The sequence below is a fragment of the Lytechinus variegatus genome, chromosome 2, assembly GCF_018143015.1.
Source record: "Lytechinus variegatus isolate NC3 chromosome 2, Lvar_3.0, whole genome shotgun sequence".
NCBI lineage: Eukaryota > Metazoa > Echinodermata > Echinoidea > Temnopleuroida > Toxopneustidae > Lytechinus > Lytechinus variegatus.
Genome location: NC_054741.1, coordinates 58048159 through 58067407, shown reverse-complemented (window position 1 = coordinate 58067407; position 19249 = coordinate 58048159). Strand labels below are relative to the sequence as shown.

At 37.3% G+C, this 19249-nt stretch overlaps 1 protein-coding gene across 1 annotated transcript; it reads right to left on the bottom strand.

The window, feature by feature from the left end:
• Positions 1-554: 554 nt before the first annotated feature.
• Positions 555-18888, bottom strand: LOC121408464 (leucine-rich repeat and WD repeat-containing protein 1-like). The gene is made up of 16 exons (XM_041599943.1): positions 18785-18888; positions 16829-16968; positions 16232-16474; positions 15821-15934; positions 14573-14725; positions 13717-13906; positions 12819-13048; positions 10773-10893; positions 10160-10266; positions 9322-9532; positions 8842-8911; positions 8061-8201; positions 7189-7322; positions 6687-6845; positions 5374-5477; positions 555-4369 (listed from the first exon to the last, which is right to left on the bottom strand). Exons 1-16 carry the CDS (start codon positions 18795-18797, stop codon positions 3239-3241), a joined length of 3261 nt encoding a protein of 1086 aa, XP_041455877.1. The 5' UTR covers positions 18798-18888; the 3' UTR covers positions 555-3238.
• Positions 18889-19249: the final 361 nt, after the last annotated feature.

The following is a 19249-nucleotide window of genomic DNA, read 5'->3' as shown; positions in this document are numbered from 1 at the left end:
GGTGAGAGGTAGAGAGAAAAGGTGGAGGGGAGGGCTAATATAAGGGGAGAGACAAGATGGAGGATACAGGGAAGAAGCTAAAATGGCAAGAGAAGTAGGAAAGAGGAGAGGGATGGAGTGAAGAGGAAACAAAGAGCAGAGAGCAGGAAAATGGAAGATGGAATGCACAGGGGGATTGGAAGAAAGAAATAAGGACAGCAATTGAATGGGGAAGAAGAAAGCATTTACATAGTTGGTTGTGCATAATATATCCTTTCAACCGAGCAGAACCTTTCATGTGGGGGCAGCTTATTACTGATCTTCACATTTCAATAGAAAACTGGGAATGTGGGATCACTGCTCTGAAAGATGGATAGCACCTTTTGGGAAAGATTCAAAAGGGCTTATCAGTTTTCCCCTATTTCCCTTCGCTTTGTCTATGAATGTGAGGACAAGTAATAAGAAAATGTTTGCAGAATTCCAGACTGAAAGATATGAGGACATACATGTACTTTTACTGCATATCTTACTTAACCAAGGAGATACCATTAAAACTGAGATGCACACAATAACTGTAAGGTTTCAAAATTTTTGTGTTTTTAATTACAATTGCTGTGACATGAACTTAAATGTTCAAGTCTTTATATACAACATCACGGGAAGTACATAAACAGCATAATCTGAAGAAACTCCTCAATGATTTTAAGAAAAAAAAAAATCAAATATATTCAACAGGTAAACACATGCACTCTTCATATGGATTTAAAACATTCTAATGATGAGCAACATGATAGCTAAATAACAAAAATATAAATCAACATTCCAACCAGCTGAATCGAACCAAGGCAATTTTGTGTTATTTACAAGCACATGATATGGCCATCAGATACTCTAAAAATGTTGTACATACAGTCTTATTAAAACCACACCTAAAAGAAAAACATCTCCCCTTGAAACATTCATCCATTAAGGATCCTAAAACCTTGACATGATTATGGTTCTATTTGCTATCAAACTTTCCCTTCAAGTATTAACTCTAAACATTGCATACACGGAAGGAAAAAAACCTGACAAGAAAAGGGAAGAATTACCATCAGAATGTCACACCTTTAACAAAAAAAAACTTTCGGCATGTAATTCAAGGATAGGAGTTGGGCACCATCTCAGACAATAACAGACATGAATCTATGGAAAGCCAGCAATGCCATTATTTGTCTCAAGACTGTGTAGCATTGTAATAAACATACACAGAGTAAAATTTTATCTTTATGGCAACACAGTGATTGAAACGTGGACAGGTAGGGTTGTCCTACTTATTGCAATTTACCAAGCTGTTCACATTGTCTTTTGAATTTGTTCACCCAATTCACGTTATCAATCAAACATGCAACAAAAATACCATATTCTGGAGAGCACTATACTTTGACATGGGCATGTAGACTTATGTCGTCGCTGGCTTCCCATAGTTGAGAGTGGTTTTAATCAGTGAAGCTCTCTATGAAATTGAGCCCTGGGAGGTTTTTAAAAAATGGTACAAAACAGAAAGAAATTAAAGGGCTACACATTAAATTTCCAAGGAAAATCCCCACACCCCCCTCTTTCTATCTCTGTATCTCTATCCATCAATAGTGTTGACAAGAATATGGAATGTAAAAACCTAATATACATCTATGAAACATACATAATATACAGTGTGGAGTGATTCCAGGAAGATACACGGTTCAATAGGGTTCAAAGTTGATGGTTTGGCAGACAATTTTGTCGTAGGGAATTTAAAAGAAATGTTATGTCGTTCAGATCATTAAGGGTCAATATCCCCAATAATGACAAAATCAAGTCAAAATTCATTTCAAAAGTACATTGCATTAACAATATCAGGCAAACCTATGACCAGCATAAAAATCAGAACACCAGAAAATCATTGCTGATACTTCCTTAAAAATATAAAATTGAAACTAACCACAAACACTCCTAAAAATAAACACATTGTGGCTGCTTGGGCAATCAAAGTGATCAGATTGAAAGTATTTGATGAAAGGTGTTCGGCAGAAATGACAAGTAAATTATCGCAGAGAGAATGGTAGCGTAACAAGTATACAATCGAACAATGTGCCTACATGTACAGTAACTGTTCAACTGCCCGAATATTGAAAATATGAAATTATGTCAATGGTAATAAAACGCTTATGAACTTCTTAAGCAAATTTTAACAGTTAAAACAAAAGCTTTAAAGTTGAAATAACCACATTAAAAATAAAAACATTGATAGGCAAACATATACCACGTTTAACAAACATTGTGCATAGATGGACATAAGACAAATGAATGTTTGCAGGAAAATCATGATTGTCTTTGGAGTGAAGTAAGCACAAAGTGTCATTTAAATTCATTGTAATAATTCATCTCTACACTTGGAAGAAAATAAATATAATTTAGAAGAGTAATTCATCAATGCATTATTCAATTTGAGGAATTCTTGTTCTTCCAGAAAGTTTCCATATTGGGAAAGAAAATTTAAAATATTACATCTGTAACACAATCATCCAATATTCATAATAAAATAAAATACTGCATCCAGATAAGATTTCATAATCATTTTCGATTTCTAGGTAGTGAAAACTATAGAGCACTGGGAGGTAAATGTAATTCTTCAAGTCCCAGCTCATAAGAAGTAATTTAGAGGCTACATATATGTCACGTGTTCTGGGGGGAAAAGAGACAGCGAAGGAAGAAAGCATGTACATGACCGAATTTCAGAAAATTCCAACAAGATAGCGTGTACATGTAGCTTGCTTCATTACAACTCAAACAAAATAAAACCCCAAAACCATAAGGTTTGAGAATTTCAACCTTAGGACTTGGGCATAATGTAATCTTGGGATAAAAAAAAATTGGGCCCTGTTTCACATATAAAAGCTATCAATGACAACTGTCAATGCAAAGACAGGTTCCACAGTAGAGTGTTTCTGACCAATAATAACTAAGTTATTTGACAACTTGTAATTGATGACAACCATTATGAAACAGGGTCCTGATACTAAAACATTCCTGATCAAAGTTCTACATTAAGCCCTATACAACAGGATTCATACTAGAACAAGTCATTTAGGTATTGTCTGTTTTGCACCAAGGCCACAATTCTACCATCCAAGAAAATTTACAAAGCAGTGTGTAACATTTTGTCCTCTTGGGTTGCAGATAAGGATCAATTCTAAATATGGTAACTCGGAAACTATATATAAACACACATAGGTTATGATTATACTCTCTGCCACACACAAATCAGGTTCTTGTTTGTAACAGAGACAATGAATTTACAGTCAGAGCTGATTGCAACGTCATTGACGATGATTCTGTCTTCTGAGTCAGCCAGGATAAGCTCTTCAGCCCCTTTGGACTTTTTCAAGGATTGTCTTAATTCTGCGATCTCAGCCCTTGCCTTGGCATTCTCAGCTTTCAATTTAGCCTTTTCTGCCTTTGCCTGCTCTGCTTCAGCCTTCTTCCTGGCTTTCTCCTCAAGTTTCTTCTCAGCTTTGATCTGAGCCAACTTGGCTTTCTTGGCAGCTTCCTGGATCTTTGCTTCCCTCCTTGCCCTTGCAGTCTGCGCTGCTGACCCGGGTGCTGCTGCTCTGGGTGTCTGATCTCTTTGCTTTTCAGAGTCTTTATCATCATTAGTAATTGATGTTTTCCTTGGTCTACCCCTTCCTCTTGGTGTTCCTGATGGAGTACTTGGTGTTCCTGATGGAGTACTTGGTGGTTTTTCCTTCGGAGCTTCTGAAGAAACATACTTTCTAGGTCGTCCTCGCCCCCTCTTTTGTGGTTCTGCTGCCTCATTTCCCACCTTCTCTTCCACTTCTTCCACCTTAGCATCTTGATCGTTTTCTTTTGCCTCTGCTTTGTCTGCTTCTTCAGTCTTTTCTTGTTCACTCTCAGCTGCTTTTGAAGAATCGGCAACCTCTTCCTCCTTGGCCTTTTCCTCAGCGACCTCTCCTTCATTGGTATCCTTTGGTGCAGCCTCTGCTGCTTCTTTTGCAGTTTCTGCATTCACTTCCTGTCCATCAACTGGTGTCTCCCCCTTTTGCTGATCAGCTGGTTCCTGAACAACAACAGCTTCTTCTCTTTCATCATTGCCCACAACCTGAGTGACCACTTCCTCTAGAACTTGTGCCACTGCACTCTCTGCCGTTTCCTGCTTTTCAACAGTGGCATCGGAAGATTGTTCTTGAGCCTTCTCTTCGGTTTTGACTTCTTCCTCCTGTTGCTCGCCGGCTGCCTCTTCCGCTTCCCGTTGTTTGAGGATTGCTTCAGCTTCTTGATCTGATATCTCCTTGACCTTAGGTTCCTCTTCCTCCTCCATCTCTTGTTCATTGTTTTCAGGCCAAGGAAGAAGCTGTATATGAGAAAACCAAAATGAACAGGATAATCAGGTTACCAAGTACAAATACATCACAGTAATTCTGACAATTACATGTACCAATTTCATTGGGCACTTATTTGTGACCAGAGAGGAAGAAAAGCCCCATAGCAATTAAACAAGCTAACAAAATTCCAAACTGAAATACAATTTTAAAGAAAAATTTTAGAAAACAGGGAAGGAGTTGAGACAGAAAAGCTCACAATTACCTATCAACATTCAAGTATTATCCAAGGGCAACATTTTCTTTCGTTTTATTCAAGATCATGTTACTGGTTGAACAAAACAATCATCCTATTTTCTCATATGAAACAAGCAAAAATGATCTATATCTTAATCTACTTTGAATTACCGCTGTATTAAGTATACAGCAAGACAACTAGCATTGGTTATCAACCACTGACAAATAAAACGCGAGTTACATACAGAAGTATTCAGAGTATCAAAATCTGAATGCTCATTCATAGTAGACAACATGCAAGGTAATGTTTGTTTGTAAACACAAAATATTTTACAGGAAATAGGTCCTCTTCTCCCAGAAGAAACGCTTTTTTCAAGATACTGAATTTAACATGCTGTAGTTTGTGCCTGCATATGGAGCCTTGCTGTTATTCCTCTTTTCAAGTGCACATAAAGAAAACAGTTATGGTGACATTAATGAGACTGCATAGTGCATACCATTCAGGCATTTCTTCTTTTTTTTTGGAGGGGGGGGGGGGTTGGGGGTACTTTTTCACAACTTACAGCCTAAATCTGGAACATTGGATAAGCTTTATTAATGTAATGAATGGGATTTCCAGGGCTACTTTTTTTCTTAGTTTACAGGGCTCTTTCGAGCTGCATTTTGGGAGGATAAATCACCCCCACCCCAGTGTAATATTTTTCCCTGATACCATTCAAGAAGGCCATGGCTATTCAATAAGACCAACAATGCATCGACAGACGATCGAACCTTCACTTTGCAAAGGACTGTAACTCACCTGGCTTGGTTTAACTGGTTTCTTGATCTTAGTATTCCACTTCTTGCTGACATCGTAGACCCAGACCTCTCCTTGATCATCACCACTGACCAATACTCCGCATCCTGTAAAAGGTACAAAGGCAACACAATTATTCATTCTTATCATACTTGGTTTGAGAATGGGGAGGTGGAACTAAAGTGGCATGGGGGTGCACATCTTAGGGAGGTGGAACTAAATTTGGAAAATCAGCCGTTGAATGCAGAAGAAGGGGTGCAAGTTTTGTTTGCTTTCCAGTGTCAGAACTCTTCTGCCTCAGCGGGAGGGTGAACGTGCACCCAGAGCATCCAACACCCCCCCCCCCCCCCCGCCTACGCACTTGTATAGGACGAATATTTGAATATATGAAAAGGATTGCTCTTTACATGTCATCACATAAACAATTATATCAGGAAATACATGTACATGAAACTAGGCCTGGGTCGGAACAAATGGACTACCGGAATCTGTCCGATATGTGCGAGTTCCAGTTTTGAATTTCAGTTCCAGTATTCCAATAAAACAATGCAATACATACAGATAGTTTAACATTTTCTTCTTTTGAATATCTTAACATAATTATCGGGAATGTTTTATTCAGTCCTACCAATCATAACCCAGGTTTCCACCGAGAAAATATTCAAAGTTTTTTCCCCATCTTATAATATTTTTCTCTTCTTTTTTATGAACGTTTCCAACCAGCGCAACACCAGCGGATCCCCGATCAAAAAAATTCAGACATGACTCAGGCCTTACTGAAACTGCTAGGCCAACAATTTAGGTATAGTCCCACATTTATTATTCTATTATTGATTTATTTGTATATAATGCACATAAAGCTTGACCAGCAGCACATGCTGAAAGGGTCAATTTACAAAAGAATATGAAGTACAATATAACAAGGGAAATGAACGAAAACATAATTACAGTATTTTATATCAGTCTATATGTGTGCAGTGCATATAATTTTCCTTCATATGTCATTGTTTTCAACTTTTTAATGCTCTTAATCAAGGCTTGGGAAGTTCATGAAGTGAAGTACGAAATGGAAAAAATATGGGGGATTGGAAATACAAAATGAATAGGTCATTATTTAGAACTGCCCTTAAAAACACTATCTAAGTTGAACAGTTCTAATGGTTTATCACATTGAATACGACTACTTACCAAAAAAGCGTGTTTGACATTCTCGGGTCATATTTGAATGTTTGGATATATAACATCCAATGTATTAAACAATTTCAACGCTTGTAAAACATCACACACAATGTCTGACAAAAAGCAATTAGACATACCAGGCCACGTTCCAATGTCAAGATATACACTGTCCGAGTCGCACCATTCCAAGGTGTAATGAGGATTGATCGTAACCTCCTTGCTACCAGGTACCTGACGCTTTCGAGACTTGGACAGACTCCATACGTGAATGGCGCCATCACAGGCCACTTTGCTTGCTATAAAGATAAACAATACATGCATCATATTCAAAACATATCCACTGCAATTACATTACACAGATAATTATACAGCAGCATTATGTAGATTTCAGATTATGGTCTATCATTTGCCAGTGGTCTAAAGACATATTCAAAAGTCAAAATAAATAATCAAGTTGCTTAATCAATGACAATGTTGGGACTTGCAGACTTCTCAATGTATCTAACGTAGAAAATTTAGCCCAAAATAAACATACTTTGTTAATTTTACAGCCTGGAAATTAAAAAATGTACCAGTTGCACAAAAAACAGTGAACAGAAAACAGTACAATTGAAGTCACCAATACATTGCAATACTCACCAATGAGATCATTTCTAAGGAGAGCAAGTCCATCAATCATGTCTCCCTCTTTCTCACTATCATCTTCCATTTCCTCTTCTTCATCCCCCATTAGCCTTGCCTTGCTTGGCAACAGAAACTCTACATTGTGGCTCCTGTAATATATAAACAAACATGTGCAATTAATAGTAGTAGAAATATAAGGCATGAACTTTTGGATGGGTTGGATATCATGGCTTGCCTATACATGTACTTCCTTTTTCTTATCATGGGGTATATAAAGTCAGACCCACTTTAGGGACCACCTGTCTATAGAGACCTCCAGTTGGATTTCCAAATGAACAATTTCCCCCATTGAAATAGGATTTAAAGATAAATGAAAGTTGCTGCAGTAAACACTGGTTTCATAAGAAAGTCTATAAAACCAGGCTGAAATGTCAACTTTATCCCAGATCAAACTGAGGTAAAGTTACATCAACTGAACTCTATGCAATAATGAAATCTAAGCTGAAAACAATCACAATGAAGATTGCCAACACAAATATGCACATGCGGGAAAGTGTATTATTAGTGTTTGGAAAAAGACCTGACAATTCTATAAGATTCTATGGTTCTTTTGCTGATTTCTCGGTAATTTTGCAGCATCTTCCAGAATCCTTTGGCACTGATTTTGTATGGATACATTACAGACACTTGGGTGATTGGTCACTTAAAAGAATTCTGTACAAACTCGTTTTGAAATTAAGTAACTACAACTTAAATTTATATTTTAAGGAACTTTTCTTTAATTAAAGAAAACTACAACCTTTTCAACATTTCTTTGCGTCCCTTGGGGAGTCTTTATTGACAAGATTTAGTGTATTACTGACTTTCAATCAAAGTTAAGTACTCACTTTTCTCTCTTGGACATTGGTCCCTTGACATCTATATCCCATCCGTAGCAGCCATTGTCACAGCCAGCCATTAAGAAGTTAGACTTGGGGCAGATAACCAAACCAAGACATCTACCAGGTGCTTCCAATGTGAATAGTTTTCTGATTAGAGTATACAAAGAAACTGAATATGATTGTTTCTTGTGGGAGGAAGATGGGTGTTCTGTTCATATTTGCAGAATCTCTGGCATTACACTTTAATTTTACAGGTATCTGAAGCCTTCCCAAGGCTTCTGTAACTCTCTCTGTATCCAATTTAAGCACACCAGCCGAATAGAAAAATTACTGTGTCAGCATAACCTTGTACTTCTACGGTCTCTGTTGATATATTCAGAATGAAAATCCCATCTCTTTAGAAGTTTTGACACAACTGGAAGTGTCCAATTCATTGTTAGTACTTTGGGCATAATAAGAAATCTACAGTCTAAGAACTAATGACTACAATATAGCCCTATCACAGTGATCATCCTGGTGACTGTATTGGGTCTACTTCATCAAAGTGAATGTTACACTACAATCACTTTGAGTGTTGTTACCAGCATATAATGGTAAAACCAGTAAAGATCCCAATTTTGAAGTGAAAAGTATAAGAGCAAATAATTTGACGAGATGAAGTATAAAAGACAATAGGAGCATACAAATTAATTTGAACGAATTCTTTTCTTCCTTAGCATTTGTCATGAATATCGAATAAGGGAGATAAAACCTGGCATTCCTCATATGTGGTGGTATTTGAACTTACTTGTGTCTCGTCTTGAGATCTGCTCCTTGAGGAATGCCAATATCGATAACAGTGATGTCTTCTGAACCACCTTGGTCAAAAAGGGGGGTACAAAAAGGGGTGGAGACAAGGTTTCACATAATCATCAATCATTCATTTCATACTACTTGCATGCTGGTGATGTCACTTTCTCGTTCTAACCAAGAGAGATTGCTTGACAACAGAATACTCAAAACCCTATATCAATCACCATGTTATTCTTTCAGAGTGACTGTATATGAACAGGGTAATATATTTCTAGAACTTTTATCTTTCTTCGAGGGCTTATCTCATTGTCAAGGTATCGAAAAAATTAATTCTGAGGAAGTGGCTTAAAATTAATTGTTAACCTGTCCCAAAATCAATCACCTATTTGAAGATAGGAACGAAAGGAAAACCAAATCACAACATCATTAAAGTGCACTTTTCAAGTAATAAAAAAGAGAGAATTTTGCCACTTACAGAATAGCCATGTGGGTCTCTTTGGATGGAAGAGCAGGCAATTTACCGGTTTGCCTTTCTTCTCGCATTTGATCTCGGCATAGCAGAGTAACTGGGTGGTGTGGAGTAGTTTGATGGTACCTCGTACCCCTCCTGCGGCAAGGACGGTGGTGGGTCTCCGTTGCTGTTCGGTGATGACGCTAAGCTTGGTCCATGCTATGCAGTAGAACTCCTATAAAATGGATACGAATCAACATAAATACCACGATATTGGGTAATGATGCACACCCACCAACTCATTTAACTGTAAATGATTTTGCTCAAAAAGAGGGGGGATCAGTATTCAGCATAGGATTGTGCAGTAAAGTCATCAGGAGTAAAAGGAAATTGTTTTGATATCACAACCTCAGAAAGGTATCTGCATATTCTTACTTCCAAATTCTGAATGGTTGAAAGGTCTGAACGGTGGTTAGCTCAGTGAGGGCAACACAGCTTAATTACTATGAAAACATTACAGATAAAGACAGGAGAGAAATGATAAGTTGAGTAGATGAAGAATACTCTTGTAATAGCTATAAAGATTTCTAAAAAGATAAAAAATCCCATTCTCCAACAAAAGAACCCAAAATATAAATATCAGGATTTTTATTTATCGTCCACAAGCAGAAAATGGGTGATTATGAGTAAATTCTCGCCAATTTCATCATATGAGCATTCTTTTGTAGTCATATTCAGTGGGAAGCATGTATTCATGTCAGTTTGACCTTAAAAGGCATTTTAAGCTCCAAAAAAATATCAAGGTATCACAGACAAGTCTAACTAATAAAATAGCAACTACAAAGACAATTAGGAAACTTACCTCTTTCTCTCTTGTGTGTTGATATTTCTTGAGTACTTTTCCAGAGTTACAGTCAATGACACACACTTGGTTACTGCCACACGTTGCAACAGTCCATTTACTTGCACCTGTTACAGAACACAAAATTCACTTCAATGATCCATTTGTCCCCTAACAGTATTATGCAAATGATACATTAAATTTGGAACAAAAATTACTACCTAAAATACACCAGAACAGAAATATTATTTAACATCTAAAACAATCCATAAAAACAACAGATAATTAAAAAAGTCAAATACTTGGTCGCAACAGAATAACACCTTCATTCTAAAGTACATGTAACTGTTTTCCAGTATTAAGCGATGGTATCTCCAGTTATTGTTACCTTCACAAGAATGTTATTCATACATTTATTAATTATCAATAGTGCCTATAAAATATATATCATCATTCTGTAGTAACTCTGTTAATCAATTTGAATTGGTCGCAACTCTTTACCAAGTGGACCCAGAACATTGCTTACCAATTATTAAACATTTTGATATGTAACAAGATTATAATGCAATGCTGTTGCTTTTATTACCGGGGTATCGATTTTATGAAAATGATGTTAAACTTAAAGCAAATTTACCGTCTATTTCAGGGTTCGGTTCGAAAGCACATTTCCATACATTGGTCTTGCAGTCTGTTGGATCGTTGTCTACAGAATGGCATCTCAAAAGATGAACAGGCTCATATGCAATACCACATTCCTTCAAAATTCAAACATAAAATAAAATATAATACAAATTCAATACACCGATTCTTTATGCTATCCGAAAAGGGGGTGTAACCTAAAGAAAAACACTCAATTTTTATAACCGGGCTCCACAAAGATTAGCGATCAATCACTAAATGAACTGACCAATCAAGATCAATGTTACATGCACGTTTGGCGCAAAATAATGACTAGGAACCAATCAGAAGTGTTCTTTCATATTTGCTATTCATCGCAAACCTTTGTGTTACGGAGCCCTGATTGCAATTTTCTAGCACATGGCTTGCCATAGGCTTACAAGTGAACAAATGGCTGTATCTTTATCATAGCGCTGGCGGGACCTAAGGAAAGATGTTCAATTACACTCTTACCAATCAAGTCAAACAGGGGAGCATTTCAATAATGCGTTTTTTAGTGATTTCCACTAGGCCCGTTTTGAAAGTCCATTTTTGATGCACGTGTACACGGCGTGTTTTTCGGTCGTGTACACGTTGTAAACACTGTGAGAGCGAGTTCTGTTTTCATGTCGACACGGACCCGCATCAATATGTCATAAAAAGGGGTCTATATAGCCTAAGTCACGGTTTTAAAGCTTACCTGAGAAGTTTGAAGTATCAATCCACAAAAATTGGTGCAAATTAAAAGTTTACTCGGCTTAGCAGCGCATTAAATTAATAAAGAATGCAAAAGAAAATCAGTGCAGGGCCCTAGCTATCGCCAACGCTCGGTGGATGCGCATTTTGTATACTGTACCGTACATGCATGCACAGATCGCTGCAGAATAAGTGTAACTGAAGTTATCGATTAATTTTCATTATTATGTTGCCAATTTGAAGAGCGTTTGTTTGTAGGCTTGTGTGCGAGCGTATAACACGTAAGTTGTAGCGATGATCGCTATCGCAATTGGTGATTCTCAAATTGACTCTGAGTGTGATTGAGCAACGCTTTCGAGCTTTTGAGACCGGAGCAGACCCATTTCGTGCCGATTTCGTGGTACAAAAACGTGAGTCTCCAGAAAGAATGTGGATTAAATTGGCGATTTTGGAAGTGAACTCACTCTGGATTAATTGAAATATGTTGACATATTAGTAATTAAAACATGTGCAGTGTCTGAGAACTAAGATTTAATGTGAGGCTGTGAGCTTGTTTATGCAGATGCTACCGTGTACACGGTGATGGAATTTAGTACACGTGCACTGACTTGACCGTGCGTGTACACGTGTACCCGAAACGGGCCTAATTTCCACTGACTAACATGGTCAATAGGAAGCATGTATTTTTCAGTAGCTTGTAACAGCTGGAAGAGAAATTCAGATAAACATTTATCAGAACATTTTTTTATGTAGTATGAATATAATGCATGAAATATCAAATCCATCTTTGAACATTACGGGCTGAATTCTCAGAGGTTTCTATTGTGCCCTGGTATTACACCATGGACTAAGCAGATTTGTGTACATAATTATGTTTATTTTATTACAAACCCTTGAAAAAGTCAAATTTTAAATGCGGGCTTTTGCTAAAGAGCACCTAATCAAAGCACAATAGAACAAGATATCTGCATATTCCAAAGTTTTGTACCATGGTGCAATTGAAACATCTTTTGAGAGAATACATGTAGGCCTAAATATTCAAAGAGGCATGAGTATATGGTAGCACTCAAAACCACAATGGGACACCGAAAGGGGGAAAAATTGGGAAGGTAACAACCTTTTGACAAGAACATTAATGCCTGAATGAGAGATGGGGTTTTATTCTGCCAGTGATACCCTGCATATTGAGAAGTTGTGATGTCATAAACATAACCATTTCATCTACCAAGTATTGTCTAAATATTGAAGTCCTAGGTCATACTGCAAATAAAGTTGAAAGCAAAGCCCTACTAAGGGCATGTTTTGTGTTACATTTTGATCATCTCACCTGATTAGAATCTTGGCTTTCCATTTCTTCGTCCTCATCATCCACCTCTTCTTCTTCTTTGACTTCTGGTTTGGTATCATCATCCGCATCAACTACCCCAGCTTCTTGCCTCTTCTGGGCCTCTATCATTTTTTTCTTTGCCGATGTCTTAGGGACCTTGCCCTTAGGGGTGGCACCTCCCTGTACTGCCTTGGCCTTCTTCTGGGCAGGCTCTTGTTCACTGGATTGTGCTGTGTAAGTATAAATACAATCAGCATGTCTTGCAGTGAATGCATATACTTCAAGATAGCGATACTGATGTAAATGGTCACTTCCATGCTTCACCCCATTTTAATTAGGCTACTGAGACAAATTTCTGACCCCCCCCTTGAATCTGACCACACTTGACCTGTGGATATTGAGCTATGTGTACAGTGTGTCATGGTTTTTTTTCACCAGGGAAATATTTTCAAATTTCAAAGTTATGCCAAATTTCTCTTGTACCACATATTTTCACACACTGCCAGGCCTGGCAAAACAGAATACAGTAATTTCAAATTGTACAACACTGCTTATCAAAATTTTAAAGAAATCTTGATTCATTGATTATTGATTCATTCATGGGGGCATCATGGTCTAGTGGTTATGACTCTCGTCTTTCAAATCGAGAGATGAGGGTTCGATTCCTGGTGTGATTTCCTTCAGCAAGAAATTAACCCACATTGTGCTGCACTCAACCCAGGTGAGGTGAATGGGTACCCGATAGAAAGAAATTCCTGGAATGCTTAAGCGCTAAGGCAACCCAGCTAAAGCCGGGGTAATAATGAAAGCACGGCATGCTGGGAGAATAGTTTTCGGAACTGAAGTGGCTACCCCGGGTAAACATGCTGTTATTATAATTATTATTCATAAGACTTACCTTGGTTTTGTCTTTTCTCCACAGATTTAGCCAGTGCAGCTGCACTTCCATTGCTTATAGCCTTGCTTGCAGACCCTCCAGTCTCATTCCTTACAACAATCTGAACTTTAGATATGGGTGTGCCAGGCTCAGCAATCTTACGTAGATGAGCAGTCATCTGCCTAACACACTTCTCTGCCAATACAGTGAGCTATGGGTATAAGACGAAACAACATTATCTCAAACATCTGATGTAAGTGGTGTTAATCGGGAAAACAAATGTAATTATCAAATACATTTTCACAAGCTCCAAATCAATATCTTGACTTGGTTAGATTTGAAAATAAGGGGGGGGTACAAAATCAAGAATTCTTGTAATCAGCAAATTTTTGTTTATTGTTAATTCATTTTCTTTCGCTTTGTTCTAGGGAGCACTTCATGAATGGACTTGTTGGATGTTTTATCTGACAGTCCGTGTTTAACACAATTATCACAGTAAACAGTCAGATACCTGTGATTCAAATGAAACGAGGCAAAGTTGTCATGATCTGAAAACTTCAGACAGTAAATTTCTGGAAGTGTAATAAAAAATGAATCTTATTTCTTGGCAAATATTGTGTTATGCATGTTTTATGTGTTACTTCACCAGTGAAGAGAGAATTGTAAGACTACATCAAAATGTTGCAATTTGAATAAAGATGCAGGGTCCATATGAGAAAGTTTTAGGTCCTGTTGATAGGGAATAGGGGCCTCAACTCCAACTGTACATTTTGAATAGCATGTGCTTGCTCTTATGCCAGCAGCACAGGAATTGAAAATGACTGCACATGCACATACCAGGCGACAATATTCTATGTACACAACATCTAAATATTACCATGTGATGAGTGAAATCTGTGAGAGCATCAGGTCCAAACTGAACTTGATTCTTGAGAAGTTCAATGAACTGTTGTTCCAGCATCTGGACTTCTGCCCTGCTCATCGGGTCCTTCAACAGAGGAGCACAGCTCTCCGCCCACAAGATATGCACCTGTCACAAACAGTCAGAAAAAGACATAAGGCCCTTTTTATCAGCACATCCAAAATGATCTTCAATTGGGTATTGGTCATTGGACTTACAAGATTCCCATAAAACTGAACAAACTTGATTCTCTTGTAATATACTCAGGGTGCTTATGATGCAAGTAGGTGATTTCAAACAAGATCAGATTATATTGTATTCAAAATCTTGTTGGAATGCTTCCTAGGCAGAGGAGAAAAGGTATATAAGGTCTGTAGGAAAGCAAGACTATGGTGACCAATGACCCATAATTAGAATATCCTTCTGCAGCCCATGGTCATGGTGCCATCTCAGTATCAAGGGCTGTATAAAAGGGGAGTCAAGCAATGGTTTAAAATGACTGGTTTAATCGGTTTGTGCTTCCAGCTTAAAATACATTCAACAGTCCTCTAAATAACCATTACTACACCACTTCCATTACACATACATTTCCCCACTTACACACGATGATAATAAACGTATATAAAAGGCTCTAGAATAGGTGTAATATTAATTGGGCATAAACAGCACAGAATCATCTTTAATCATCAAAGGGGCATTTTGATCCCATACATAGACTATTCTTCAATATTCCCCAGTCCAAGATATCTAATGTATCATTGCTATGCATTCCCAATCAATAAGCTACAAAGAATAGAATGGTGAACAAGGCACATCCTGCTTATAAGAACCATGAACAGGAATGGCAAAAAGAAACAAAGGATGCAACTTTTTTCATTCACACTACCTCACATAATAGACCACAGAAGAGCTACAGAATCAAGAGTTCAAAGGTATTAAGAACACAATACAAAGGCTTTTTTTCACATCCCACATGCATTGCACTCACAGTGCCAAACATATCTTTAGTATGTATGCAATGCAAAGATGATAACAAAAATCCAACAAGTAAAGTTATCCTGACTTTAAAGGGGAGGAGAGTTCATCAAGCATCTTGCCATTGATTTTCATCAACAAATTAAGATTGGTCTATCAGATGCAAGAATTTCAGTAGCTTACAACAAACAGTCAGTGAAAATCCCTGATTATTAGTTCATGAAATGCTACCCAAATACGTATACAAACCTGTTCCTGCAGTGTCTCTTCCATGTTGAGGATTGTTTCTCTAAGATCAACTTCTTTTCCATTCAACACCTTCAACTTGGGAAGCATGTAGACTGCAATGTATTGGTCAGCAACCTAAATCGGATAATAAAATAAATATACAATGTTCATTTAAGAAATAGTAAGAAATAGCAAAGATTATGAATACAGTAATCAAATTTCTCTAAAACTTTACAATGTGATACCAGGAAAATTATACCCCATTTTTTCAAATTCTTTTTACTTGGTCATGCATGAGTATGAATATCATATTCTGCATAAAATCACCAACAGAATCCAAACTTTAATTTCCTATGTGAGGTGTCTTTTGCTGCTACTAATGGGATTGAGAGAATTCGGTAGTTGATGGGTTACATCAATCAGTTCACTCACAGTGAGCTCATTGTTCTCGATGTGAAGCTCCTCTACACTGGGGAACTGCTCCAGGGTATGCACAGACTTGAGGAGGTTGCTGTTACAGTTGAGCTTCTTGAGGTGACGCAGTCCCAGTGAGAGAGGGAAACCAGTCAGGCGATTGTTAGTCAGGTTCAGATCTACCAGGCTGCTCATACGAGAAAACACTGCCGGGTCTAGGGTAGAGATGCGCCTGTTGGACAGGTCAAGGTGCACAATATCCTGGTAGAGGTAAAAAAAAGTTTATTGTCACATTAATAATAATATTACCACAAAACACAAATTTTACAATATTCAATCACATGTGCAAAAAAAATTAAAAGACGAAGAAAGCCCCCCAATCAGTGACACATTTTGTACTAAACTCAAAATTTCTTTTGTATTTTATTGTATAACATCTTCTCCCAATTACACTTGAAGGGGGGGGGTAATCACTCTCTTTATTGTAAAACTTTCTTATACGTCTGATTTTGATGAAATTTCAACATAATGCTAACTTGATTTTCTCTATTCATTTAAGTAAATTTTTGTTGGGACGTATGTGTACTTGACCATAGAAATGGGACTAATATTTACCTGGAGGGTGGAACATCCACTGCAATTAAGCATCATTTTCTCAACAATGGTACTGCTTGAGAAGATCTTGGTGGGAATGACCGGAGGGGCATCCGGGTCAGGACATGGAAACACCCGGCTTGTGCCAGTCATCCGACTCCCTGCAACATAAAAGCAAGCATATAATGTTGCGAATAGTTTAAGGACAAAAAATGCTTTGAAAAAAGGGGGAGAGTTTTGACATATTTCATGTAAATTAAAACTAAGGACAATTCAAACAAAATGAATACATCATTAACCTGAACATGTACATTAGTGACAAACTTGCACATTGAATTGTTCCATACCTTAATTTCACAATTCACTTATTTTACACTTTACAATTTACTTTGGCTTCCATTACTTTATGGCCTTCTCGTGAAAATGATAAGCCTCTCTCTTATCCCGATCTAAATGTGCACTAATTAACAAAGATTCAATCATTTCAATGTGCTTCTATGGGAATTGTATAGCAAGGTTTTACTTAACCTGTAACTTTGTTATTCAAAATTGAATTGGCAATAGTAGAGTACATGTAACCTGCTTGAAATCACTTGCTCACTGCCTGTGGGGAATCTACAGGTAGGACTATGGTATGCAAATGCAGTACACAACACACACTTTTAAAATCATTAAAATAACACTTTTGTGACCAAAATACTAGTTTCCATACAGTTGCAATTTATTTTTCATTAGTAACTTGGGCATAATTTTTGTGTACGCCCTTTATTGGTAGAAAGTAATATGACAAGAAAATTTTTCATTTTCTATCTCTATTTCTAATTTTGAAAAAATATTTAAAAGAACCAGATTTACTTCAGACCCATGTTATATGATGACTAGCTGTAATCTAGCTGGAATCTGACAGTGTGAAACAATCAAGCATTTGTTTTAAAAAAAAGAGAGAAAATAAGCCAAACATTGCCAATCTTATTTTGCCACACATGGAGTATAGTACCAACAGAGAACAAGGTTATATCATAACCTTGTTCATTGAATTAGTGCCTGAAATTTGACATGTTGAGCTTTTCAGCAATATTGTTTTAATTCAATTTTTTCACAAAACATAAATTAGCATCAAGGTTTGTTGAACATATTTGTCTCTTTTCAATTGCAATGTTAATTTTCAATGTTTTGCGGCCATGATACATCAGAATGCGCCGTTCTTTTGACATAATGGGAATGAATAGGGCATTCAAAAGTCAGTGCATTGGCATTGCCACATGCAACCAGACTTGTAGCGGTCCTTCGCTCCCACATTTTGAAGACACGATCCTACATTTGCAAGAAAGATCACAAACCAGGAACACCACAAATTCTATATTTTTAGCACATTTTTCGGTGAACCGCTTTAATCTGAGCTACATTGTATTTGTAAGCTACGGCATGCTGTGGAAATATGGCACAGATTACACATTTTCAAGGCTAGGGCAAATTTAATTTCCAAAATTTAAAAGCAAAAGGGGATAAAAAAATAAATTGACTGAGGCAGCCTCAAATTTAACTTGGCCTTGGCCTGGGAAGCCGGCAGAAATTTGTGTGCATGTGAGTGAAATGAGACATAAATTTAAAAATCAGACACATCGAGTAAATTACGAAAGTACAAGGACTTCTCGTCACACGCCTTAGCTTGAACACCATGCAAACATCCACACTCCAGTCACACTGTTCAGCACTGCACAGCTGCCCAACTCTCGACCTTCGCTCAGCTCATACAGCTCTGCGCGGCTGCACACAGGCGTTTGGGCATCTGAAAATGCACTCAATACAGAAAAGGACGCGGAGTCCCACCACGACTCACGCACAGCAAATTGAGTGAAATAAATAACACCACCACGATTCAAACATTAAACAACATGTCAATCCGTAATAAATGAGCTCTGAAAGGTATACGGTTGGAACCAAAAATATATGATTCATCAATAACATTAAGCTCACCTTTGTATGACATCTTGAACGAAGCGAAATTTCCTTAAAAATCCGGGTTGATTTTGTGTCGACGGCGTTTTTCTTCACCGTCTCGCTCACAAAAGGATGTACAGGTGGCGAACATTGGTGGCGCTAAATAGAATTAGAATTTTTTTCAAACATCTTGATTAAAAATGAATACTCTTTTTATTTTTATTTGGCTCAAAAAAAATTATTACATTACAATATCGATATTACGAATTAGAATATTTTCTCATGCAATCTTAATTCAGTCATATTCGAAGAAAATTCATTTATTAATATATATATATTTCTGATCTATTTATAAAAGGTTTGTTTTAATAGACTACGTAACGCTATCTGCTGCCACCATTTGAGATTTTGAGAATAGGTTACGAAAAAGTGTGGCAATCATGAGCCTTTCAAAATCGCAAAAATGGTTCAGATAATTATAATAGGACTAGAATCTACTGA

Bases quoted from the DNA above. Each gene is read 5' to 3' on its own strand.
- LOC121408464 (XM_041599943.1), bottom strand. The intron at 16,475-16,828 runs GTAAATATTAGT...TACCTCTACCAG, and splicing joins GTGGATGTTCCACCCTCCAG to GATATTGTGCACCTTGACCT. The intron at 13,907-14,572 runs GTAATATTTAGA...TTATACCCATAG, and splicing joins CAGATTTCACTCATCACATG to CTCACTGTATTGGCAGAGAA.